General features: G+C 37.1%; 1 protein-coding gene across 4 annotated transcripts in view; it reads left to right on the top strand.

Moving 5' to 3' along the window:
- The window catches only part of PLEKHA5 (pleckstrin homology domain containing A5), a 242,744-nt gene extending 217,077 nt beyond the window's left edge, over positions 1–25,667 (top strand). For 3 of the 4 annotated variants that reach the window (XM_060166765.1, XM_060166764.1, XM_060166763.1), the window contains 11 exons: positions 2,926–3,027; positions 5,725–5,836; positions 6,731–6,777; positions 8,574–8,691; positions 12,495–12,613; positions 16,206–16,415; positions 17,297–17,437; positions 17,964–18,088; positions 21,122–21,267; positions 22,638–22,743; positions 24,810–25,667. In XM_060166765.1, coding sequence (XP_060022748.1) covers positions 2,926–3,027; positions 5,725–5,836; positions 6,731–6,777; positions 8,574–8,691; positions 12,495–12,613; positions 16,206–16,415; positions 17,297–17,437; positions 17,964–18,088; positions 21,122–21,267; positions 22,638–22,732 — 1,215 coding nt within the window. In that variant the 3' untranslated portion in view covers positions 22,733–22,743; positions 24,810–25,667. Of the gene's footprint in view, positions 1–2,925; positions 3,028–5,724; positions 5,837–6,730; positions 6,778–7,545; positions 7,735–8,573; positions 8,692–12,494; positions 12,614–16,205; positions 16,416–17,296; positions 17,438–17,963; positions 18,089–21,121; positions 21,268–22,637; positions 22,744–24,809 lie in introns of all 4 variants that reach the window. The other variant, XM_060166778.1, reaches the window with a different exon arrangement.
- The last annotated feature ends 404 nt before the right edge of the window (positions 25,668–26,071 follow it).

Raw genomic sequence — 26,071 nt, 5'->3', positions numbered from 1 at the left:
TATTGTGTTTCTTCACCCCTAGAATATTGGTAGAGTAACCTCTACCTCTCAATCTCTATTTTTCCTGTGTTTCTGTAAGAAAGACAAGAATTTCCACCATCCTAAAATGTTATTGTATTTAGTTGCGTCTGCAGCACCTTTGGTCTCCCCTTGAACTTTTCTACAAAAGAAGCTCAGTGTCAGCCTGGCAATGCCATCTCACTTCATTGCTGGGCTGCCACTGGGTCTGTTATCCTCATTTTACCCTCCCTGAAGCCTTCAAAGGCCCACTATTTAATTTTGCAGTTTTTGTGGTGCTTACAATTTAGAAGATGGCTAGAAGCAATTTTTCTTTTCTTTCTTGGGCACGCCGCATGGCTTGCAGGATCTTAGTTCCCCATCCCGGGATTGAACCTGCGTCCTCAGCAGTGAAAGCGTGGAGTCCTAACCACTAGACTGCCAGGGAATTCCCTTTTTTTTTTTTTCTTTTCTTTCGTTTTGCAGGCAATTTTTCTTGAAGGAGATCAATATCCTTATTGATTCAGGTGAAAACAGTTTGCTGAAGCCAAGTCAGGAGGGTAATATTTACACAATATAAATGAAATTAAAATCTTTAGTCCTTTACCACTTTGCCTTTTTAAAATTTAATTCACTGTGAAATCTGCATAATAACTCCCTAAATTATATAATATAGAGATGATAAAAAAAATCTCCAGTGGTTTATCTCTACTTTGTTAAAAAACGTAATCCAGGGCTTCCCTGGTGGCGCAGTGGTTGAGGGTCCGCCTGCCGATGCAGGGGACACGGGTTTGTGCCCCGGTCCGGGAGGATCCCGCATGCCGCGGAGCGGCTGGGCCCGTGAGCCGTGGCCGCTGGGCCTGTGCGTCTGGAGCCTATGCTCTGCGGCGGAAGAGGCCACAGCAGTGAGAGGCCCGCGTACGCAAAAAAAAGAAACAAAAAACAAAAAAACGTAATCCATTGTAAAACCCGCTTATGGACTTCCCTGGTGTTGCAGTGGTTAAGAATCCACCTGCCAATGCAGGGGACGTGGGTTTGAGCCCTGGTCCGGGAAGATCCCACATGCTGCAGAGCAACTAAGCCCCTGCGCCACAACTACTGAGCCAGCGCTCTAGAGCCTGCAAGCCACAACTACTGAAGCCTGTGCGCTTAAAGCCCGTGGTCCTCAACAAGAGAAGCCACCGCAATAAGAAGCCCGCGCACCACAGCAAAGAGTAGCCCCCTGCTCAACGCAAGTAGAGAAAGCCCGCCGGCAGCAACGAAGACCCAACGCAGCCATAAATTAATTAATTTTTTTAAAAACCTTATAAGGAGACATCTTAAATTCAAAAAGCAGTTATTCCAAATGGCCCAAATTTTAACACTCATTTTAATTTTTAAAGGTAATTTTCATTGCCTAAGTTTTTAAGCAGTTGTAAGCTAGTTGCAGAATATAGAAAATAGAGAACCTCTAGGAACTTGAATATTGCTGCTTTATTTTTTTTTTTACCTGTTAAGATGATTTTCAGTACCTCTCTTCTACATTCAGTACCCTCTTTTCTTATCCCAAAACTATTGCTGTTGTTAAACTAGCATTTCCCAGGGGAGCTTTGCTTAGAGCAGTTCAAGTCAAGAAATCTATGGTCAAGGGAAGTTCTTAGACAAGAGTTACTAATTCATTTTACAACAGCATTCAGTAAACATTTGTTGGTTGTGTCATGTGTGCCAACACCACGCTAGATACTGGTGACAAAATAGTGATCAAATATAGTTCCTGTCCTTAGTTTATCAATTTGACGTCATACCACTCTCTGAAATGTCTGAAGAGTACGTACACTCCTGTGGAATAGCTTCCCTGAAGCAGAATGACATGACAATGTACTTTTGAGCACTTGTAGAATTATTCTATATTAAATAGATGACAGGTGGATAAGGATCAAGTATGAAAGTTTTCTCTGTGATTTGAGGGTTTGGGGGTAGTTCTTTTTCCCCAAAGGAGAAAAGTATAGGTGGGTAGTACCTCTACTGAGTCTCTAGGAACAAAATTCACTAGATTAGTTAGCTGAATTAGCTTCATTACATTACTGTAAATTTATTCTAAGTGAAGTCATGTCAGGCTTCTGGTGTTATTGAAAATCCAGCATGCTAAAATACAACCTATTTAGTGTTTTTATTCCTAGACAAATTTTAATCATGTCAGATAAGAAAGTGCTTTATTTATGCCTCTTCTGCATTTAAAAAAATCACTTTCAAGACAAATTTAATGTATTACTATGAATAAAATAACACATTTTGGGCTTCCCTGGTGGTGCAGTGGTTGAGAATCTGCCTGCTAATGCAGGGGACACGGGTTCGAGCCCTGGTCTGGGAGGATCCCACATGCCACGGAGCAACTAGGCCCGTGAGCCACAACTACTGAGCCTGCGCGTCTGGAGCCTGTGCTCCGCAACAAGAGAGGCCGCGATAGTGAGAGGCCCATGCACCGCGATGAAGAGTGGCCGCCACTTGCGACAACTAGAGAAAGCCCTCGCACAGAAACGAAGACCCAACACAGCAAAAATAAATTAATTAATAAACTCCTACCCCGAACATCTTCTTAAAAAAAAAAAAACAACACACATTTTCTCAAAATAAAACTCTTTAGATATTAGAATCAACTGAATATTTTGATGTCATGAATGAATAAATAATAAATAGTTGAGGTGGGTTTGTTTGGGTTTTTTTGGTTGTTTAGGGTTTTTTTTGGGGGGTTAGTAATTTTGAGTATAGCAGCAGCACAATAATAAATAATTCAGTTCCTCAGTAAATTTTTCTTAAATTGAGCAAAAAAGAGGAAAAAAATAAAGGAAAATGAGTTATAAAATTTTTTATGTTGTCCATTGTAAACTACAGGATTAATAACACACCAGCACATTTTCTCCATTAAAGTAATTAAAGCTCTGATTTCAGGAACTGGAACGAGCATGGAGAGAATATGATAAGTTAGAATACGATGTAACTCTCACCAGGAACCAGATGCAAGAGCAGCTAGATCGCCTTGGTGAAATTCAGGTACAGAATTACAATATTTTTACATTGTTTTAACTGGCTTTGACTGGTACTGTACAACCCGTCTTGTTAGCTTCATGCACACCGTTAACAGTTTTTGCATTATTGGCTACCTAACATCTGGGTTTCAATACTTTCAATGATAGGAATCTTACGATCTCACAAAGTAGCTCATCCCTCACTGTTTAAAAGTTCTTTATCCTATTGGGCACATGGTGAGCCCTAGAGTGTTCTGTGCTCCTAGCTGACTATGTCACTTAGCACTGAAGTGTCAAATTATCTTATCCATTCTATATTAAATCCCTCTCATTTATCAAACCATTATTTAGCCTATTGTCTTGACTGCTATTTTATTAGAATAGAGGAAGATGCAGCACCATTTGGCATAAAGAATCCAGTTTTGTGAATAGGCAGATACGGAATGAAGTTCCAGGTGTTTGTTTTCTTATCTATAAAGTTGAAATAACAATACCTGTCTTAAAGTGTTGCCCTGAGGAATGGAAATAATACATATTTAAGAAAATAATAAAAGTCACTTTATGCTTGTGACCCTATGTAAATTTGGTCATCTGCATTGGAAGCCCAGTAGACTCAACAAATCAATACAACAAATAAAGAGTAAGGTTGACTCATAGAATGTCAACTGTCTTCTATGCGTGCTGTCCAAAATAGTAACCACCAACCACGTGTAGCTGTTGGGCACTTGCAATGTTGCTAGTGTGACTGAGGAACTGAATTTTTACTTATCTGAATTTAAGTAGCCATGTGTGGTTGTGACTTCTGTACTGAACACTGAAGTTACTAAATACGATAGAAAAAATTGGTAAACATCTAAACCTCAACCAAGGGATCAACAAACTTTTTCTGTGAAAGGCTAGATATTAAATATTTTAGATGTTACAGGTGTATACGCTCTGTCACAAAATCTTTGGTGTTTGGGGGTTTTTAATAACCCCTTAAGATTATAAAATTTATTTTTAGCTCACAGGCCATAAAAAAGAAGCCATGGGCCAAAGCAGTTTGCCAATCCTGATTTAACCTAACAAAAAAAAGCTCATCATGAAAATTTAATAACTATATTATAGGACATAAGAGAAGACCTGAATAAATGGAGAGGTATAATTGCTATACTATGTTCACCGATGGCCTGATTTAACGTTATCATGATGGAAATTCTTCCCATAAGCACAATTCCATTCCAACCAAATTTCCAGAAAAAATTAACAAAATGATTCTATATTTTTAGGGTATAATAAAGACCACAGTAGTTAGACATTTTTTGAAAAAATAAAGAACTAGGAAACACACCTTATGAGAAGTAGCATTGCTCATGTAACCTTAGGCCAGTTACATAACAGCTTTGTACCTCAGTTTCTACAGCTGTAAGATGAAAATAATAATGATACCTACCCCTGTTGGGTTATTATCATGGTTAAATGTGTTGATTTTTTTTGAAGCACTTAGAATAGAACCAGGCAAATAAAACAGACTATATATATAAGTGTTTGTTAAATACATAAGTAAACAATGAAGACAATATAAAAAACTTGAAAAATGACATACTAGGAAGAAGTATCTTTGACCTCTAAAAATTCAACAAGTCACTGTCTAGATTTGCAAAGAACTTTTTAATTTGGAGAAACAATGCATTAGAAAAATAGACAAAGAACATGAGTAGTTTTAATTAATGGAAAATTTAACTCACATTGCTAACAAGTGTTTGAAAAGTTGATCAGTGTAACTAGTAACCAGAGAAATCGCAAAATAAAACAAAAATGAGATTTTCATTGTACACCTTTCAGATAGACAAAAATATGTATATTTTTTAAATTAGTGCAAAAGTAATACATATTCTATATGTGCAATTATCTGATTTTTATAGTTTATATTCCCTCCCTATAAGTCTTTATCAGTATTCACATCTCAGGGCTGACATAACTGTTACAGTTATCGTACTTATTTACCTATTTCTTTTATAGTTATATTCTAAAAATGATATTTATCATTTTTGTATTTATCAATAAGAGTCATTAGAGTTTTACTAGAATCTTACTAAGATGATCTTATTTTGGCTTCAGTTAGAGTATTTAGCCTAAGGGACATGAACTAGGGTAGTAAAGAAATAACTTTAGGATAGAGTAAAAATGGCAATAATCAATTTCAAAAACTGAAAATTTGTCCTGCAAATATATTTAACTCTATCAGTAAAAACTCTTCAAATTGCCCTTTCTTTTTTTTGTTTTTTGGCATGTCTCTATGTTCTAGAACTTAAGAGGCTAAAATACTTTCCTTTTTTTCCCCTAAAAATGTTTTGTTTAATTTGGGATTTGTGAGTTTCTGATCTGTTGTGTTTTTGTTTTGTTTTGTTGGTTTTGGTTTGGGGGAGGGTTCCACATTTTTAGTCCCATCTAATCAGTATTCCTTCCTGGGATTGTAAGTAACTCAACACAGTGCGTATTGAAAAGATGTGAAATAGTGTGTGTAGGTCTGAAATATTTAATTTTTCTGTTTCTCTGCTTTTTTTCTTTTATCTTTGCCATTGACATTGTAAAATTGAGAAGGTCACACAGATCATATTAAATATTCTTAAAACTTAATCCACTGCAATTCTCATTTTTTAAGTATATAATTAGTGGAATTTATAACTGTATTTAATGATTTTTTTCCCCCTGTATGTGGTCTGTCCATTTTTACTGATAGACTGAATCAGCAGGAATTCAGCGTGCACAACTTCAGAAAGAACTCTGGAGAATTCAGGATGTCATGGAAGGACTGAGTAAACACAAACAGCAGAGAGGCACTGCAGAAACAGGTACATTAGCTTCATCTTTTATTCTGCACTTATTGACCATAATAATATATCTAAATGGAATAACACATAGAATTGGATTTCTCTTGTTATTTTAATGGATTTTTGACATTAGAAAACAGGCACTTTGTAATATTGAATCAGTACCCAAGTTTATATATAATATAGAAAGCAAAAGTTTGACCAACCACACTCACACAAAAATGAATCATTGTTTTGTGTCTATAATTATAAATGCACACAGTGTTTTGGTTTGGGGAGTTTTTTCCCCACAACAGAAAATGTTGTTTTTCATCAATATGTTTTTTTTCTCCTTAACAATACAATACAATAACAGCTGTGTAAGAATCATTGTATAGATGAACTATAATTTATCCATTTCGGTGTTGATGAACAATGTAGGTTGCTTCCAGGTTGTTGGGTGGGTAGGTGGGGTTTTTTGTTTTTCTTTCATAAGCCATGATGTAACGAACATTACTGTGTACATAATAAACACACCTGCTAGTACTAATGGGTTCTAGGAAATGAGAAATAAGTGCACATTTTTCATTTTGATATGCACAGCCAAATTGCTCTCCTAAAAGATTATATCAAATCATACTTAAACCAGTAGTATTTGAGAAAACCCATTTCCCCATACTCTTGTTTATATTAGATATTTCAGTTTGTATTTTTTAATGTATTGGGGTTTTTAAAATATATTTTATTGAAGTGTGGTTGATTTACAATGTGTTAATTTCTACTGTATAGCAATGTAATGGGTTTTAAATTCAGAAAACAAATGAGGGGTTAGAAACTAAAGACTTTGTTTAAAATAAATGAAATTGTTCCTTTTTTCTGTAGATTTAGGAAGATATGTTTAGTGTAAGTAGTTATATTTTACAATTTTTTTAATAGGCATGATAGGATCAAAGCCTTTCTCAACAGTTAAGTACAAAAATGAGGTAAGTTTGGATTGTTTCTCTAACTATAAATTAATTTATAATTAAAACATGAATTAGAATTTTCTCTACTCATAACAAAAATGTTTTCTAAATATGTTTGAGTTACTGTTTTGATCTTGAAATTTTGCTGGTTCAGTAATTTGATTCTTCTAACAAATGTGATCTTCTTCCCTTTTCTTAGTGGAAAAAAAAATTGAATCACTACTTCTCATCTATGTTAGAACTTTAACATTGTCATACTTTTTCTAATCTAAGTACTTTGAGTATTTATTTATCATTGTTTGGTATGATAAGTTGGCTGTGTATCATGCATACCATAAAGAAATGACAACTACAAAGAGATACTGTCAACCTAGTTGAAAGCATCTGTGGTCTTGAATTTTGTATAAAAGCCAATCAAAAAGAAATGTTCTTTCTTTTCTCTTAAAAATTAGCAAAACAATACAGAGTGAGATTTTTTTAAATGAATTCTTTCCTTTTATTTTTAAAATGAAATACAGTAGTTTCATACATTTGTTTTGATGTTGAGCTTTAGAGTAAAGCTAACCTGTGTGTTACAGAAAAAATTAAATGCAGTCAAATTTAAAACCCAGTTATTGGCTATCATAAACATTTTTTTGTTTTACTTTTTAATATGAGACTCTTGGCTTGGCAGTGTCTCTTTAATTATCTTAAAGTGAATGTAAGTTAACTTACCATTGCAAAGAATTTCGATATACTTAATTCAATATGCTTATCTAAATAAGGTGACTATTCTACAATCTTTAGGAAGAGGAAGTAGTCCCACCTCGTCCTCCACTTCCTCGGTCCTATGACTTTACAGACCAGCCTCCCATAATCCCCCCTCTGCCCAGTGATAGCAGCTCCTTGCTCTGTTATAGCAGGGGCCCAGTCCATCTGCCCGAAGAAAAGAAGATTCACCAAGTTCAAGGATATCCAAGAAATGGATCTCACTGTGTAAGTGGCTGCAATAGCCACAGAATAATCAATCGTACATGCCCTCATTTTTCAAACTTAATTTATTTTAGACTCAAACTTTTTTTTATTATAACACCACTTTTAGCCAGCACTTTTTTGTTCATATATAACATTATCATTTGTTTTTCCTGTTTTAGTTTTACCATTCTTATTTTGTAATATTTTCACAATTTTAATAAAATTTCATAGTTTCTGCTTTTCATGAATATTTTCATAAAGTGGTTACTTTATGTGCCTGTGTTTAAGGAGCCATATTTTAAATATACCATTTCAGGATATTAGAAGCAAAATGATATCTTTAGATCAGAAAGACACAAGGAAAAGAAGATTCTTACCAGGAATGATCAAAAGGTTGGGATGTGGGCAGTTCAGTCTAGGAAAACTGTTAGAGGATGTGGACATTGCCAAGGAAAGACATTACCCATGGAAACTGGAAAAAAGGAGTTTGGGGATTAAACAAATAAATGTAAAATGTAATAAGCAAGGAGAAGAGAACAAGGAGAAAAGGAATAGGGCTAATTGAGTTAATATGATATAATTATTTTTAGACTTTAGTTTTACTATGATAAAAATGTTCTGATGACTTTGTCCCTAAGAGGAATATTCTTAATTTTAAAATCAAAAGATATGCTGGTTAAAAATCTTTTATAAAGTCTTTTTTTCTACCCTAATTGTAACATATATTAATTGTGTTATACCCAAGATAGCTGACTGAGGCTTTTAATTGTTAGAGTGTGAGTTTTTAGAGATAAACATTTTAAAAGAGACTTTTGCCTTTGTGTGTGTGTTTGTGTGTGATTACATATCTTCCTTTCAAGGGTCCAGATTATAGACTCTACAAGAGTGAACCAGAGTTAACAACAGTGGCAGAAGTTGATGAGTCTAATGGAGAAGAAAAATCAGAATCTGTTTCAGAAATGGAAACTTCTGTTAAAGGTCAGCATTTGAGATATGTTTTATCTCCTGTGTTTTTCAGACACCTTAGAAATAAATTTAGTTTATATGTTGACACAGTACATATACACGTCCACAGTCCCTCATCTGAAACCTTTGGAATCTGATGTGTTTCTGAATTTAGAAGTTTCAGATATTGGGAAGATAACATGACCCATAAACCACATATCAACATGTCATCTCTCTCTGCTGAGACAAATATGGCAAAATGTGGGATTTTTCAGAAAAGTAATTTCTGATCATAACCCACTAGTCAATTTTTTTTTAATAATCTGCTAAAGGGTCATAAAGTAAAGCTTGAAAAATAGTGAGTGGTAATATTCACATAGCTTTTTCCATAATTGGAATATCCTTCTAGGTTTTCTGATGCTGGGTTTTGTGTTGTTGTTGTTTTGGGGTTTTTTTTTAATTAGAAAAATACTGCCATCTTGAAAACTTAATATTTATATGCCTTTCTCATTCTCATCCAAATCATATATTTTTCTCATTGAAAGTCTTTGTTAACTTTATCTTTTCATACACAGATGTAAGTGAAACAGTCATAGTCTTCGTCCTTACCATATTCGTGCATATAATTATAAATACGCAGGAAATATCAGACTGCAAACAAAAGTAAATGTTTTTGGCAAATAGGTAACTAGATACCTGGCCAGTCCTCCACAGATTATAAATGCTGGTTCATATCATTTTAAATATTTTTGAGACGCTTCAACAAGTTGCAGAAAAGTAAAGAGAGGGATGTTCAGGCCAAAAATTATATGAAGGGTAGTGCATTAGTCTGCTCAGGCCACCATAAAAAAATACCATAGACTGAGTGGTTTAAACAACAGAAGTTTATTCTCACAGTTCTGGAGGCTAGAAGTCCCAGACCAAGTTCTGAGAGGGTTTGGTTTCGGGTGAGGACTCTTTTCCTGGCTTGTAGATGCTGCCTCGCTCACATGGCCTTTCCTATGAGTGCCTGTAAATTCTCTGGTATCTCATTTTATAAGGACACTAATCTGTGGGGGCCAGGGCCCCACCCTTATGACCTCATTTAAGCTTAATGACCTCCTTTTAATCCCCATCTCCAAATATAGTCACATCAAGAATTAGGGCTTCAACAGGAATTTTAGGAGGACCAATTCAGTCCATAGCAAGAGGCATCCAGGAAGTAAAGTGGAGCGTGAAAGCCAGCTTTCACCTTGTGACAGGACAAAGCTCAGAGCATGAACAAATTAGGAGTCTGCTAGGAGACCCCCTCAAATAAAGCTGGGGCCCTCTGAGGGTTATACTCTCAGTGAAAACTGATTAACTCAATTTCATCAAAATTTAAAACTTTTGCCCATCAGAATGGAAGAAAATATTATCAGTACATATACCTTACAAAATCCTTGTATCCAGAATATATAAATAACTCTTGCAAATCAGTAATAAAGATAAACAACCCAATAAAAAAGTAGGCAAGGGCTTCCCTGGTGGCGCAGTGGTTGAGAGTCTGCCTGCCGATGCAGGGGACATGGATTCGTGCCCTGGTCCGGGAAGATCCCACATGCCGCGGAGCGGCTGGGCCCGTGAGCCATGGCCGCTGAGCCTGCGCGTCCGGAGCCTGTGCTCCGCAATGGCAGAGGCCACAACAGTGAGAGGCCCGCATACCGCAAAAACAAAACAAAACAAACAAACAAAAAAAAAAGTAGGCAAAAAAAGCCTTGGAGAGTTAACAGACCAGGTATACAAATGGCCAATAAGCACATGGAAAAGCTTACAACTTATTAATCACAAAAGAAATGCAGTTTTAATGCAAATAAAAATCACATTTCACACCTTCTAGAATGGCTAAACTTGAAAGACTGACTACCTAGTGTTGGTTAGGATGTGGAACAATTGGAATTCACACACATTTCTGAGGTGGTATAGGATGGAACAATAGTTTGGCAGTTTCTCATAAAGTTAAACATGCAGTCATCATAGCCGGTAATTCTATATATTTACCTAAGAAAAATGAAAACATAATCCCTCAAAAGACTTATACAAGGGTTGTTATAGCAGCTTTAATTCATAATAGACAAAAACTGGAAGCAGTCGTATGTCTGTCAACAAGAGTACGGCTAAACAGGTTGTAATACTTCTCAGCAAAAAACTGATAGATGTATTTAGTCATAACAATGATATCATCTGAAATGTGTTCTCTAATATGGCTTGAATTCTTCCTGGAAGTTTTTCCTCTTTTAAATTTTGGGTTTTTTTTTTTTTTTTTAGTATATAATCATAAGCTCTCATCTAATAAATTGTCTGAAGTGTACAGATCGATTACAGTGTAATTTATTTTGTACCACATGACTTAAAGTCGGGCTTTTAAAAATGGACCACTGACTAGCATAGTAGAAGGCTTTTCTTTATTTGAACTGTAAAAATTACTTGTAATACATCAGTCCAGCTCTTCACATTCTCAAATATACAACTGTAATAAACACAGAGTTCATAAACCATATTAAAACTTCATTAAGCTGCAGATTGTTTGGTTCATAACCTAAAGGGGCCCTGAATGATTGACCACCATTTGTCTTTGGGGGGAAAATAAGATTTCATTTTTCTACTTAGTTAATGTAACTTTAATGAGCCCAAAGAGAATGATTTTTTTTTCAGCAAACTATTGAGATTTGAATAATTTCTTATTTTACTTGTGTCCTCAGTGGACAATAGTGTATATATTCTGCTTACACAAGATGACTGTGGTACAGATGAATACATTTTATGTGAACTGATCATTAGCTTTTATTGTTGTGTTAATGATTTTGTGTGTGTGTATTGTTTGTTTTCTAATTATAAAAGTAGTGTGTGTTCATTTTAGAAATTTTTCAAAAATGCAAAAGTAAAAGTAACTTCAATTACCTATAGTCAACTATTGTTAACATTGTTAGTGGATTCTTTATTGAGGTGGTGCAGTGTGATTGAAAGAGACCAAATGGGAATTAAGGACATTTAGGTAAATCACTTAACCCTTCTGGCCATAACTTTCCTCATCTCTGTGAGAGGATTAGATTAAGGTACTTTTAACCTGTGAAATATTGTAAATACTTCATGAAGAAGCAGAGCAACAAGGGAAAACGGGCCAAAGCAGAAGCTCTAGCCATGCTGCTGCTAAGCTATATGTACTTGAGGAAGTCAGTTAACCCAGATTCTGCACTTCATTTACCTTCTTTTTTTACAGGGCTGTTGTGAAGATATATGATCCACTGCGTATCATTAAATTTTATAATTTTTTTAATGTCATCTGTTATCATCAGTAGAACTTTATTTCTAAAGCTAATCCTAAATTTGTCTGGTTAGTATCATTGCTGGCTTATTAGGTAAAACAAGTAACAAAAGGTTATTACATTTCCCTGTCTCTTCCTAAACGATACATTTATTTGCCTTCTGATTTTAAAAACCTCAGAGAAAGTCGTTGTTGGCTTAAGTTAGCGGAGCTCCATTAGTTACCTCCTGATTTTATAAATGCTTTATTGTTATCCAGACATTTTTTAATTCCCCATCTCCTACAGTATGCTATGCCTCTTCAAAAATAATATTTTTCTTCCTCATCAACATGTAGGGGCACATATTCATTCTCCAAGTCACTTCGACTTCATGGTAGGAAATATACAAATTTCATGTGGTAAGAACAAAAATCAGACCCATCTAAATACCAGGATAGTTTCTGAAAAGCAAAAATCGTACACTATTTAAAAGCCTCAGAAATTGAATATGTCCAAATAAAGCCATGTCATGTGAAGATGTTTTGTAGAACTTAATGCTGTTTTTATTTTTAGGTTCCCACTTTCCTGTTGGAGTAGTCCCTCCAAGAACAAAATCACCAACACCCGAATCTTCGACAATAGCCTCATATGTAACTTTAAGGAAAACTAAGAAGATGATGGATTCAAGAACGGTATTTAATTATACATTAATTTCCAGAAGGATTCTCAACCTATTTATTGCCACCTTGTATATGTTTTAATTTTTAGAGGTTTCTTTCAAAACTTTTTTTTGGGGGGCCACACCACACTGTTTATGGGATCCTTCCCCGACCAGGGATCGAACCTGTGCCTGTGCCCCCTGCAGTGGAAGTGCGGGGTCCTAACCACTAGACCTCCAGGGAATTCCAATCAGAATTGTTTTTTACATACTCAAGAAAAATTTAGTAATCTTAATTTTTTAAATTACATTCAGGGAATGAGCACCTCAGAGGACAGGCCTAATCTAGGTTTTCTTTGCTCAGACTCCACATGTGGTCTTTGGGGCACAATTTGTGGAATCTGTTCTCAGATAGCTGCCCTATGTTACCTCTCCTGACACCTCTAAAAATTTCCTTAGGAGAGTGACAGACATGTGCTGTGGTCACCCAAGCGAGTGGACTTCCAAGCCAGCCTGAGTTTGTAGGGCCTTTCCGCTGCAGTAGACTTGGAGTTTGCCAATCCTCTGGTTACAATGAGCAATGTGAATTGAGAATGAGAAACAAATCCTGTACTTCACACTTCCATCAGAGATCCATTTAATTCAGACTGGCTTTTAACCAGTCTAATCTTGGTCTTCTTGGGAAGATTCTCAAAGGACTTAACTCCCTTTCCCCAAGTACTCTCTAGAAATTTGGGCTGCAAAAGAAATTTTCCTTTTTATCTTTATAAATTCTATTTATTTGCTATGAGATAACTTAAAACTATAAGAAAAGACTGAAAGGTACAACAAATGATAAGATTTATGATTATTCTTGAAAGATATTAAAGTATGGTACAAAGTATATGCCAGAAATTCTGACAGATTTATATATATAAGAAATATAATGGTCCTGTAATACTGCTGTTCATAGAGTTAGGCATTTTTTAGTTTAAAAGGGTGTTTTCTTTGGAAATTATAATGTGAAATAAGGCAACAGAAAAAAAACCTTTAAAAATGCATGTCGAGATCAAACAGAAAGATATTAGTGGATTTATATTATTCTGTAACTATCTTTTTTTTCAAATAACTATCTTTTTTTTTTTTTTTTTTTTTTTTTTGCAGTATGCGGGCCTCTCACTGTAGTGGCCTCTCCCTTTGCGGAGCACAGGCTCCAGACGCGCAGGCTCAGCGGCCATGGCTCACGGGCCTAGCTGCTCCGCGGCATGTGGGATCTTCCTGGACCGGGGCACGAACCTGTGTCCCCTGCATTGGCAGGCGGACTCTCAACCACTGCGCCACCAGGGAAGCCCTAAAATAACTATCTTAAATACTACAAGAAAGACTTCTACATAACCAAATACTGGGGGGAAAGTATAGACGACTAGTTACCTAATATTGTACCGGAAAGTCCTTTATAAGCTATACAGATACCAGAAGAAAATACTTGCAGTATAACAGACAAGTTTCATAATATTTGAGGAATTAATATAAATCAGTTATTTTTAGGGTTTTTTTAAATGGAAACTATGTAACAGTAATTCACAAAAATATGAAAATTGCTCAACACTGATAATCATTTTTAAAGTGCTAACTAAAACCCCAGTGAGATACTCTTCTCCAGTTATACTGGCAAAAAGATCTAAAAATTAATAATATCTGGCATTTTAAAAGAATAGATTTGTACAATACTATAACTTGGAAAAGGAAGTTTCAGTGAGACAACACTTTTGCACAAACACAGAAAAACCAGGAAGAATACATGTTTGTTGTTACTAAAAACAAAAGGAGGGCTTCCCTGGTGGTGCAGTGGTTGAGAGTCCTCCTGCCGATGCAGGGGACACGAGTTCGTGCCCCGGTCTGGGAAGATCCCACATGCCATGGAGCAGCTGGGCCCGTGAGCCATGGCCGCTGAGCCTGCGCGTCCGGAGCCTGTGCTCCGCAACGGGAGAGGCCACAACAGTGAGAGGCCCACATACCGCAAAAAAATAAATAAATAAATAAAAGGAAAGAGTGCTAAAGTAGCCAACTTCCCAATGAGTATCTAGAATTTACCTTTATTTAAAAAATTTTTTTCACAAAAGCAAATGCTTTGTTTCACAAATGAGAAGCATCATTTCTGCACTCTAAGGCTTTTCATTTTTCATTTTCCTTTCAGTTTCTACGTGAGCTCTTCAAGATATTCTATACAATAGAAAACAGTTCTAGATCTGTAGCTACTGCCCTGCAGACACATTTTAGATTGCAGTGGAGAGAAGAGGACCTTGGCCGTTATCCTGACATACTGCTTAGTCACGGAAATACTTACCTCTGCCCTGGGTTCTTTCCAAAACACCAGCAACTCCACCAATGTCTCAGTCAGTTCCCAGCAGTTCAGTCCAGAGGACACAAAGAAACCTATGCATTCTATTCTATAGATCTTAGAATATGTTTAATCTCTAAAATTTCTATTATATAAAATAAGCTAAAATTTCCTTATGACAGTTATTGATATACTTATTTTCGATCTCATACCAATATTGTTTTATATCTTTAGTAAGAAAGTGAGAAGTAAGAACTGGTTGTTTAATGTGACTAATATTTTTTTTTTTTTTTTTTTTTTGCGGTACACGGGCCTCTCACTGTTGTGGCCTCTCCCGTTGCAGAGCACAGGCTCTGGACGCGCAGGCTCAGCGGCCATGGCTCATGGGCCCAGGCGCTCCGCGGCATGTGGGATCTTCCCGGACCGGGTCACGAACCCGTGTCCCCTGCATCGGCAGGCGAACTCTCAACCACTGCACCACCAGGGAAGCCCCTAATGTGACTAATATTTTTAAACCCTTCAGTAAACCATAAAAATGAGCCATGTAGGGCTTCCCTGGTAGCGCAGTGGTTGAGAGTCCGCCTGCCAATGCAGGGGACATGGGTTCGTGCCCCAGTCCGGGAAGATCCCACATGCCGCAGAGCGGCTAGGCCCGTGAGCCATGGCCACTGAGCCTGCGCGTCCGGAGCCTGTGCTCCGCAACGGGAGAGGCCACAACAGTGAGAGGCCTGCGTACCACAAAAAGGAAAAAAAAAGAGCCATGTAAATGTATATATGTATATAAAATATAACCTTCTGATTTATAGAAAATAGATTCTTCCATAGTTTTTCATGAACTAAGGATGTTTTCTCTACCAGTCTTTCCACAGTAAAAAATGTGTGACTTGAAACATTACATTTTTAGTATAATAAAAGAAATTGCTGATTTTTAGAAGCTATGCCCCCTGTTTTCTCCTAGTTTGAGTTTTATACAATTTCCTATCTCAGGGCCGTGGGGTAGGGTCACTCCAGAGCTGCCGTACTTTTTTGTATTTTGTTTTTAAAAACAAGCAAATCCCCTCCTTAAGTTCCTCTTCTCTCCCCTCCCTCCTACCTCTTCTCTCTCTCTCTTTCCATCGCTGATCCTGCATCAGTGCATGCATGGAGTAATCTGCCGTTCTGGTGTTATCTAAATGACATCCAAAACCTCCACTTGAGATTTTGCAAACAAAGTAAATGCATTGCAGGACATTTTTTATTCTAACATACTTTTCACAAGTTATCCTGTCTTCAGATATTCATCTGTTTGTTTACTTTCAATTTAAAGGAAAGACCAAGAAGTGCAGTGGAACAGCTCTGTTTGGCTGAAAGCACTCGACCTAGGATGACTGTGGAAGAGCAAATGGAAAGAATCAGGAGGCATCAACAAGCATGCTTAAGGGAAAAGAAAAAAGGATTAAACATTATTGGTGCTTTAGACCAGTCACCCTTACCAAGTCCTTCAAATTTAAGGGAAAATCCATTCCGGGTTTCCCAGGTATATCAATTGCTTTTACTCATTCTTGTGGGTAAATCTAATATCACTTGAATCTTAGAATCGTAGAGTTACATGGTTGATGGGCTTTTAAATGTCAGCAACATGGATAGTTATATTATTCAACTCTTACAATATGCCAGGACAGCTTAGTAAAATGGAAATAGCCCTGGGTTCAGAAAACCAGAGCTAAATTACTTGTTGGATACCCTCCTATACGTTGTGGACTTAATCTCCTCTACTGTAAATCAAAGAAAGATACAACCTGTCCTATCTACTTCATGGAGATAGTAAGAAGATAAAAGTGTTTTCAACAAATGTAAAATGCCATGCAGGTTAGCAGGATGGTCCCCAGTTCCCCTCCCAATGAAATGTGTATTACTCTGTATACTAATTTAGCCTGACCTAAATTGTAGCGAGAGGGTTTCTAAAGAAAAGTTCTACTATTCATTACATTTTAACTTTAGTCTTACAAAGAGACACCATTCCGTTTCTTATTACTTATTTGTTTGTTTGTTACCCTGATTCATAAATCAGAGCAGACTAAGGAACCTTTCCAGTGGCTTCAGTCTGGTCTATCCCTGTTAGTAGACATGGACCAGCTGAAAGTGATTCCCTGCCATCATAGAAATCCTCTTTCTGTCTTGTCTAATGGAGAGCAGGCATTGCTAATGGTGGTTCAACCAATTAACAGTTGAATAACTGCACATTCTACACATTACAAAATAGATGAGTAATATATATGATTCCTCTGTTGTTTTTCATAAGGAAACCCTTGCAAGTGAAGAACCAACTTTAAAAAACAAAAAATTAATAGGTACTATCTAAAAACTATGCATGACCTTATAGTATGAATCTAAAAATGCTGTCTATCTGTTGAACAGACTCGAAGGAGGGATGATAACCTTAAGGAACCGGATGCCGTCATTAGAGAAAATGACGTGAAGCCAAACCATGAAACTCCTGCCGCAGAAACTGTTCGACTAAAAGAAGCTGAACCTCAAAATACAGATTTCAGCGAAGAGGTAGAGAGATTATTTTAGGACAGATGTTACAAAGGGGTGGATTTTTGAAGATAAGATCAAGTGAGAAGGTTGAAAATAGTTACGTGTCATTCTGTCACAGGGGCTATATAGATCTTAGTGAAATGATAGGCTTCGTATAATTTGATCGATGTATTCAGCCACAACAAAAACTGGGTTAATTGAAAACTTAAAACATGATCAATCAAGGCTGGAATAAATTATCATTAACCCAATTAAAGAATCTTATATCCCAAAGCGGCTAACTAGTGGCAATGTACCTTTTATCCTAGTAGCAAAGGACATTAATTTTTTTTTTAGTGTTTTTTTTTAAGTTTTGCATTGTATTTTATTTATTTTTTATAGGACATTAATATTTTTAATGCACTTGAATATAAATTTATATTTCAGTAAATATTTGATAGGGTATGGGTTTTTTAATAAACTTTAGGAATCATTTTAGATAATTCACTAATATATTAAATGTGGTAAAAATGATTTGAAAAAGAGAATTTTTCTTCTTCTATAGTTTAAAAAAACTGAAAATGCTTTTTCCGAAACACTTTTCACACCTGAGCCAAATGGAGTAAATTCTGAGGAAGTGGTGGATAAAGAAGAAAACAAAGAAAAGATGCCCAAGGATGTTCCATACAGGTAATAATTAGGAAAAACAAACAAAGGAATCATTCACAAAATTGTATACCTGCTTAAAAATGGTAAACTTCAGAGTCAGAGGTCTTGGATTCCAGTCCCAGAATATCTCTTACGAGCTGTAGGATCTTGAACAAGTTACACAACTGTCATGGTTCCTCACTTGTAAAAATGAGGATAATAATCGTATCCATCTCACAAGTGTATTATAGGGATTAAATAAGAAAATATGTGTATAGCACTTAGCACTGTGCTAAACACCTAGCAAGTGATCAATAAATACCTTTTTTAAAAAAATGCCAGAGGCACGCAAGCTACAGCAAAGTAAGCACCTCAGCGTTGCCTGTATAATGACAGACATTGATCAGATATCTAAGATGTCTGTTAAGCGTTCCAAATATTATAGTGATTTGCCATTTATTTTTTAACTGTATTTCTTAACTAGCATTTTTAAATGCATATCCTCAGTCTCACCATCCATAAAAAAATTCCTAGTGCTGGAAAAGAGGAATGCTGTGATCTCATGTTATTAGGAATGCCTTTATCTCTTCAATGAATAGCAAGAGGGAACTTGAAAAATATTTGGCGATAGCTGATAAGAAAAAAAATCTGTGCTGAACTTTTGTTAATAGACATAGATTAAAACACATCCAGTATATTACAAATCTATGAGTTCATAATGATACAACAACAACAAAAAATAATTTGTTGGCCCCTTCAGAGGATGCTAGGGAATCCACTTATTGTTCCAAAACCTGGTACATAAAGAGAAAGAAGTAAACATTTATCTTACCTTTCCCAAACAAGCTGCAACCAGAGAGTTTATGAGGAAACTCTTCTTTATTAGAAAAATTTCACTCAATAAAGAATGAGAGGGCTTCCCTGGTGGCGCAGTGGTTGAGAGTCCGCCTGCCGATGCAGGGGACATGGGTTCGTGCCCCGGTCTGGGAAGATCCCACATGCCGCCGAGCGGCTGGGCCCGTGAGCCATGGCCTCTGAGCCTGCGCGTCCGGAGCCTGTGCTCCGCAACGGGAGAGGCCACAACAGTGAGAGAGGCCCGCGTACCGCAAAAAAAAAAAAAAAAAAGAATGAGAGGGCTTCCCTGGTGGCGCAGTGCTTAAGAATCTGCCTGCCAATGCAGGGGACACAGGTTCAAGCCCTGGTCCGGGAAGATCCCACATGCCGCGGAGCAACTAAGCCCGTGCACCACAACTACTGAGCCTGTGCTCTAGAGCCCGCAAGCCACTACTACTGAGCCCGCGTGCCACAGCTAGTGAAGCCGGCGTGCCTAGAGCCCGTGCTCCACAACAAGAGAAGCCTGCGCACCGCAACAAAGAGTAGCCCCCGCTCGCCGCAACTAGAGAATGCCTGTGCACAGCAACGAAGACCTAATGTAGCTGAAGATAAATAAATAAATAATTTTAAAAAATTTATTAAAAAACATAAAAGAATGAGAGACTTTGGGACTTCCCTGGTGGTCCAGTGGGTAAGAATCCACCTTCCAATGCAGGGGACATGGGTTCGATCCCTGGTGGAGGAACTAAGATCCCACATGCCGTGGGGCAACTAAGCCCACGTGCTGCAACTACAGAGCCCACGTGCTCTGGCGCCCACACACCACAACTGCTGAGCCTGTGCGCTCTGGAGCCCCCATGTGCCACAACTAGAGAGCCCACACACTGCAATTAAGACCCAACGCAGCCAAAATTTAATTAATTAAAAAAAAAAGAATGAGAGACTTAGAATATCACTGCTTTGCTAAAACCCTATTAAAATAATGGATGAACAATATTCCTCAGTGCTGCTAAAGCTGTTAGCTAAAAAAAATTTTGTTTTTTTTTTTTAAAGATTTTTTTTTATGTGAACCATTTTTAAAGTCTTTATTGAATTTACTACAATATTCTGTTTTACGTTTTGGTTTTTTGGCCACGAGGCATGTGGGCTCTTACCTCCCCGACCAGGGATCAAACCCACACCCATTGCATTGAAAGGTGAAGTCTTAACCACTGGACTGCTAGGGAAGTCCCCTGATCATTTTTAACATCAGGAAAAGAGACTATTAATGCAGTAGTGCAAGACACCCACCTAAAAGAGTATTACTTACCTCCTTTCCCCCAAAACCTAAGTCTGATCAAGCCTAAGAATCGTATCAGTTTATAAAAAATATGAGGGGTACAGTCATCAAAATCCAGAAATGTAGTAAATTATTGGACAGATAAACCAGGTTCTTTCCTAAATAAATGACAAAGAATAAAACGGGTGTGTGTGGTGGTATATTTTAGAGTAGACTTTAAGGGACTTCTCAGGCAAATACAGTGTATGGACTTTGTTGTGTGGATCCTCATTCAAACAGATAACTCTAAGATGATATTATGAGGCAATCAGGATCATTTGAGCATTGACTGGATATTTGATGGTATTTACAGACTGAATGATATGTCTGGAATCTGCTTTAAAATAATTTGGGGAGGACTTCCCTGGTGGCGCAGTGGTTAAGAATCCACCTGCCAGTGCAGGGGACACGGGTTCAAGCCCTGGTCCGGGAAGATCCCACATGCCGTGGAGCAACTAAGCCCGTGTGCCACAACTGTTGAGCCTGTGCTCTAGAGCCCGCGAGCACAGCTACTGAACCCGTATGCCACAACTACTGAAGCCCGCGCACCTAGAATCCATGTTCTGCAACAAGAGAAGCCACCGCCATGAGAAGCTCACGCACCACACCGAAGAGTAGCCCCCGCTCGCAGCAACTAGAGAAAATCTGTGTGCAGCAACGAAGAACCAATGCAACCAAGAATTAATTAATTAATTAAAAAAAATAATAATCATCATTTGGGGAGTAGGGGGCTGAGGGTTTAGAATGAAACAAGATTGGCAAAATGTGGACAAAAATGCCAACAAAATGTTAGCAATTGTTAAGTACAGATGGTGACATCTTTTATGTATAGTTAAGATTTTTCATAACACTAAGTTTGGAAGAAAAAAAATTAATTGCATTCTAAAATAACGAACTTTAAAACTTCCATCTATTTTCATTAGCCCTCAAGATGAGTCACAGATCCCAAATCATAAACCAGAAGGCCACCCTGAAGAAAATACAAAGGACAATATTCATGAGCAGGAAGAAACTGTTATTTCTTATGAACTAACTCCTGAGGCTTCTAGAGGAAGTCAGACAATGGCAGGTAGATATTACATGTTTCCTAATTTTCTTACTGGTGCTTCCTCTGAACCTCTGAATTTATTTGCCATGTGGAGACTCTAGCAAGGGAGCCACGCAGGGACGTCAACTGCAGACCAAGCAGCCTTTGCCTTCCCACACTTGCACCATCAGGAGGGCTGCAGTTGCACCAGAGCACAGGGCCAGCCCTGCGTGAGCAGCTAGATCTGCCCTCTCTCCTGTCTTGGGCGTCAGTTCCTTCTCTTTGTTTTGTTTTATTTGTTTTTTTAATCTGAACCTTTACACATACCTTAAACTTTTTTCTAAGAAGAAGATCTTTTAGTACTTTTCTCTGACGCTGGATTCTCCGAGTATTCATAAGCCTACCCCTTTGGGAACTGTGGAAGATTGAATATCTACACTAGTAGAATAGATTTACTTACTTAGCTCCTACTATAATCCACATCTGGGTTTTTCTTTGATAGTGGAAGATCATGATCCGTAGCATGTTAAGAAAAAATAAAATTTTCTGTGCTATTCTTTTATACTTTCTGGATTCTTCACACATCTTTTTTCTTTTTTTTTTTCTTTATGACTTTTGCCAAGGGATGGGGGTAGGGGAATCATCCCACTAGTGTAATGTATCAGTTTTGCATCTCATAGTCCATAAACAAAAAGCTATCCCTAGTAATTCTTTCTCCTCCCCCCACCCAACCCCGCCTCCAATCATTTTGCAGAAGGGTAAGTCCAATGAAATTCAATTATGCAGGACTGTTCTTAAGAGCATTTTCTGTATCTTATATACATATAACATGGAAATTTATATCATCAGCCATGTTCCTTTGTAACCAGTATGAAGCACTTTTTCCTTTGCCTCTTATCACTCACAAGGCAATGTGTACAGGAATTCTCACTTTCTTTAAAAATTGTCATTGATCACATTCGGTTATTATGATGCCAAGTCTGTGTTAAAGGTTGTGTGGGTGTATTAAAACCCCAACATTTATACCATCTGCAGTATTTAGCTTCATGCAACTAGAAAAGCTTTTAAAAATGAGACCCAACAGGGGTGAGTCACTGATATACACCTGAAAATTAACCTTGAAGCCCCCCCAAAAAATTTGTTTTAATTTTTTCCCAGTTTCATTGAGATATAATTGGCATATAACATTATATAAGTTTAAGACGTACATGGAAAAGGAATTTTTAACCAGTCTTCAAGAGACATTTCATACTGAATAATCAGTTGCCAGAATAACAAAAAACAGAGCCGAAATGCAACTAAGAATTCCTTCCCGACACACGTTCTGTGTTGGGAATCGCAGCGTCAGGATTTCCTTCTCCGAAGGTGTCTCCAGGATTTTGATCTCGTCACGTTTTCTCGGTGTGTTTTAGTGCAAAGCCTGTCCCCGTCTCCCGAGTCCTCGGCATCACCCGTTCCGTCCACTCAGCCGCAGCTCACAGAAGGCTCACACTTCATGTGTGTGTAGTCTCAGAACAAGTACGTCGTTTCCTTTCATTTTCGTGCTTTACTGTTAGAGCTTTCAGCCTGACTTTTGTTGATTTGGTGAATAAAAACTGTGATGAATTCCGGCCTGTGTGTTAGGGATAGTTAGCAGAGCAAGTGTTTGAACCACGGGCAGTAACTCAAAATTTCCAACATCAGCCCTTCAGTGATTTGCTACGTAACAACATTTTCTCTGTCTCTTCTTTCATCATCCATAAAAACAGCTAAACTCGGAGGGGAGGTTTTGCAGTGTTTTGCAGCTGTGCTCCCACCTAACAGTTTCTTTCCACAGTTGGGTCTGAGAATTCTGTTCAACTCGTTACATTTTGATACAGAAATGTTTTTTACATTCAACGTGGACCTATCTACCACACTGGAAGTTTGCTAATTATTTTTAAGGATAAAGAAAAGTTTATGGTACAGCCAACTAGATATGGAATGTAAAATCTTTAAGAGCCATCAGAAATTATTTCTAAATAATATTTTTTTTTAAGTCAGGGAGGTAGCTTTTGTTTTTTTTTAGGTAGGGAGGTAGCTTTTAAAAAAGCCACAGGTGGGGGCAGGGAGACGGGGCCTTTCTCAACCAGTGTTCCTTAGACCACACTTTTAGAACCACGAATAATTTCCTAAGGTGTCTTACTTTTAAACTTTATCAACAATGGCTACATTTTACCTCAATTTTGTACTTACATACTTTTTTTATCTTTCAGAAAAGCTGTGAGGTATGGAGTGAACATTTTATGCCTTTTTCCGCACTTTTTTTTCTCAGTATCTACCAGATCTTCTCATGTTTGGTGCCTTCGGATTATCACCAATTTCTGTTAATCAGTTATAAGCTGAGCAAACACCTACAGACATTATGAGCACGGCTACAAACATGTTCTTTGATTTTTAGGTACCCAAATGAGTACAAATACCAACTTAGACTAAGTTTTTCATCCAGTAGTGCTCATTTTCTAGCCTCTACGTCCATTCACACCTTTTTGTAGCAGCTATAATCTGTGTCCCTTTATTTCAGCCAGAGGATTTATGTTTAACTGTCTTGTCATTTCTGTAACTTTTATTTGAGATCACGTCTGTCTGGAGCCTAAAAGAGGCTTTGTTTGTTGTCACTTGGTATCTCTTTAGGACTTGTTGTATTTGTTGTAGTCTTAACCTGTGTCTTGCCTCTGTCACTCATATATTTAAACTTTTAACTTAATACATTCAGAAGTGGCAGTTGCCACTAGTGACAGAATAACACCAAACAGGGATAATGAACATGATGCTCATTTTATTCCTCCTGTGCAAAGAATTGATTGATGGCCTCCGTCTGTCTTAGTGGTGAAATGTACTTTGAGAGCCACTCCCATTATCTCTTGGTTCAATAAACAGGTTACAATTCATTGTACTCGGACCATTCTGATAACAAGAATGTTCACAGTTAAAACTGGAGTACATTTCCAGGTTCCTTAAGTTGTTATTATTCGCTTTTGTTTTGTTTTACTTTCATTCCAAGAGCCAGGAGTATTACGTACTAGACTTAGGTACAGTGATTGCCGGATATTTTCTAGCTTTGTGGTGTGCAGTCACCACAACCAACCAGTGGCATTCAGACTTGCATTATTTTATAATCCATCTTCTCATTGTGCATGTGTCATCTTTCTGAACTAGTGGTTTTGGCAAGACTTAGGAAAGTTTTACAAATGACACCGCTATGTAGGCAGCTTAATATAGTATTACGTATTTTAGTAAAGTTGTGCAAACCTCTGCTCATTTCGTCAACCTTTTGGATTCAGCCACAAGTTTCGGTCCTTTTTTTCATCTGAATTGCTGTGCACATATTGCATTATGTTTCTTTGCTTTGTGAATTAAGCTTATGGAAATGAAGAGAAGATGAATGAAGAGAAGAAAATGAAGAGAAGAAAATAAAGAGAAGATAATTGTATTATGTTTTGGGATTTTCATGGCCATGCTTGTCAGTTCTATTGCTAGAGAATGTGGCCCTTAGTTACTTCAGGAAATGGTCATTAATTAACTTTGCAGGTGTCAAAGTAATTTTACTTCTTTGTATTTTTCAGCTATACTGACTTCCGTTGAAACCATTCAAAGCTGAGGACATGGACCTTTGGCAATGTGAGAAGATATTGTACAGTATATTTTAAATCTATGAAATTCATAGTTCTGATGCTTTTGGCCACAGAGCATCATTTTATCACTTCTGGAAAATGTTTATTCCAAAACAGCTTTAATGGCCCATATGTACACTCAAGGTCATGTAATGTAATCTCAAGGTTATTATTCTGACACCAGCTTGCTGCTATGATTTCAGAGCACATAGGTAAAGGTGCTTTTTAGTGTGTGGTCTACAGCCAGAGCTTACTTAGTTGCTGATTTCCAGATTTTGATGTTTCTAAAGTCTAGGTGAATTTATATTTCTTTTCACTTTTCAGTACATAAATTTAGTTATTATTTCCAGTGAAGCTTGTTTTCCTTTTTTTTTTTTTTTCCTTCTTCCTCCCATTTTGGCTACTGCAATGCTTTGTTTCACCCTTGATTTGTAAAAATTTTATATATATATTTAAAATGTGCCATTTTATTACTGCTAAGTGAAGTATGTCCGTTTCCTGCTATAATTATTTCTCAGTCAGATTGCATTGTCAGCAGTTATGCCACACTCTTGTCAGCTTAGATACAAATGTTATCGCTTACTTTTTTCTTAAAAAGCAATTTAAAATGTAGGTATTTTGAAGTACTGGGCTTATACTTCATTGGACTAGATGTGTACAGCAATAAGCAGGTTTTCAAATCCAGTACTTAGTTTGTGTACAAATGTAATTATGTTCATTGTGTATATATTATACAATGAGCACATGTAATGTAAGTATTAAAGGCTACTTACTGTTGTTTAAATGCAAATGTTCATATCTCATTTCTTTTTTATCATGTTAAATAAATGTTGATGTTCTTAAATCACTTGTGTTAGAATTTTTGCTCTTCCCATCTAAAATGGAAAGTCTGAGACTTTAAGAGACTTCTAGATGAAAAAGTAGTTAATCTTACTGGAAAGAGCATCATAAAAGAACTGTGTCTGTCATCCAGCTCAGCTCTTCCACGTCAAAGTCGGGAAACTTGAGGCCCAGAGAGAGAAACTGACTTGGCCACAATCACATTACATTTAATGACAAAATTTGCACCAGCATAAAGCTTTTCTGACTTTTCAACACCACTGGGCAAATGTAGTTTTGTCAAGTCTTCTATACCTATTTCTGTTGGTTTCCGTGTCATAGAAGGCATCTGCAGCCTCGCTCTGCTTAGTGGACTGAACTTGGGGTTGGGGGCG

The sequence above is a fragment of the Lagenorhynchus albirostris genome, chromosome 11, assembly GCF_949774975.1.
Source record: "Lagenorhynchus albirostris chromosome 11, mLagAlb1.1, whole genome shotgun sequence".
Taxonomy (NCBI): domain Eukaryota; kingdom Metazoa; phylum Chordata; class Mammalia; order Artiodactyla; family Delphinidae; genus Lagenorhynchus; species Lagenorhynchus albirostris.
Note: the sequence above shows the minus strand (reverse complement) of the source record. Positions and strands in the feature narration are given on the sequence as shown.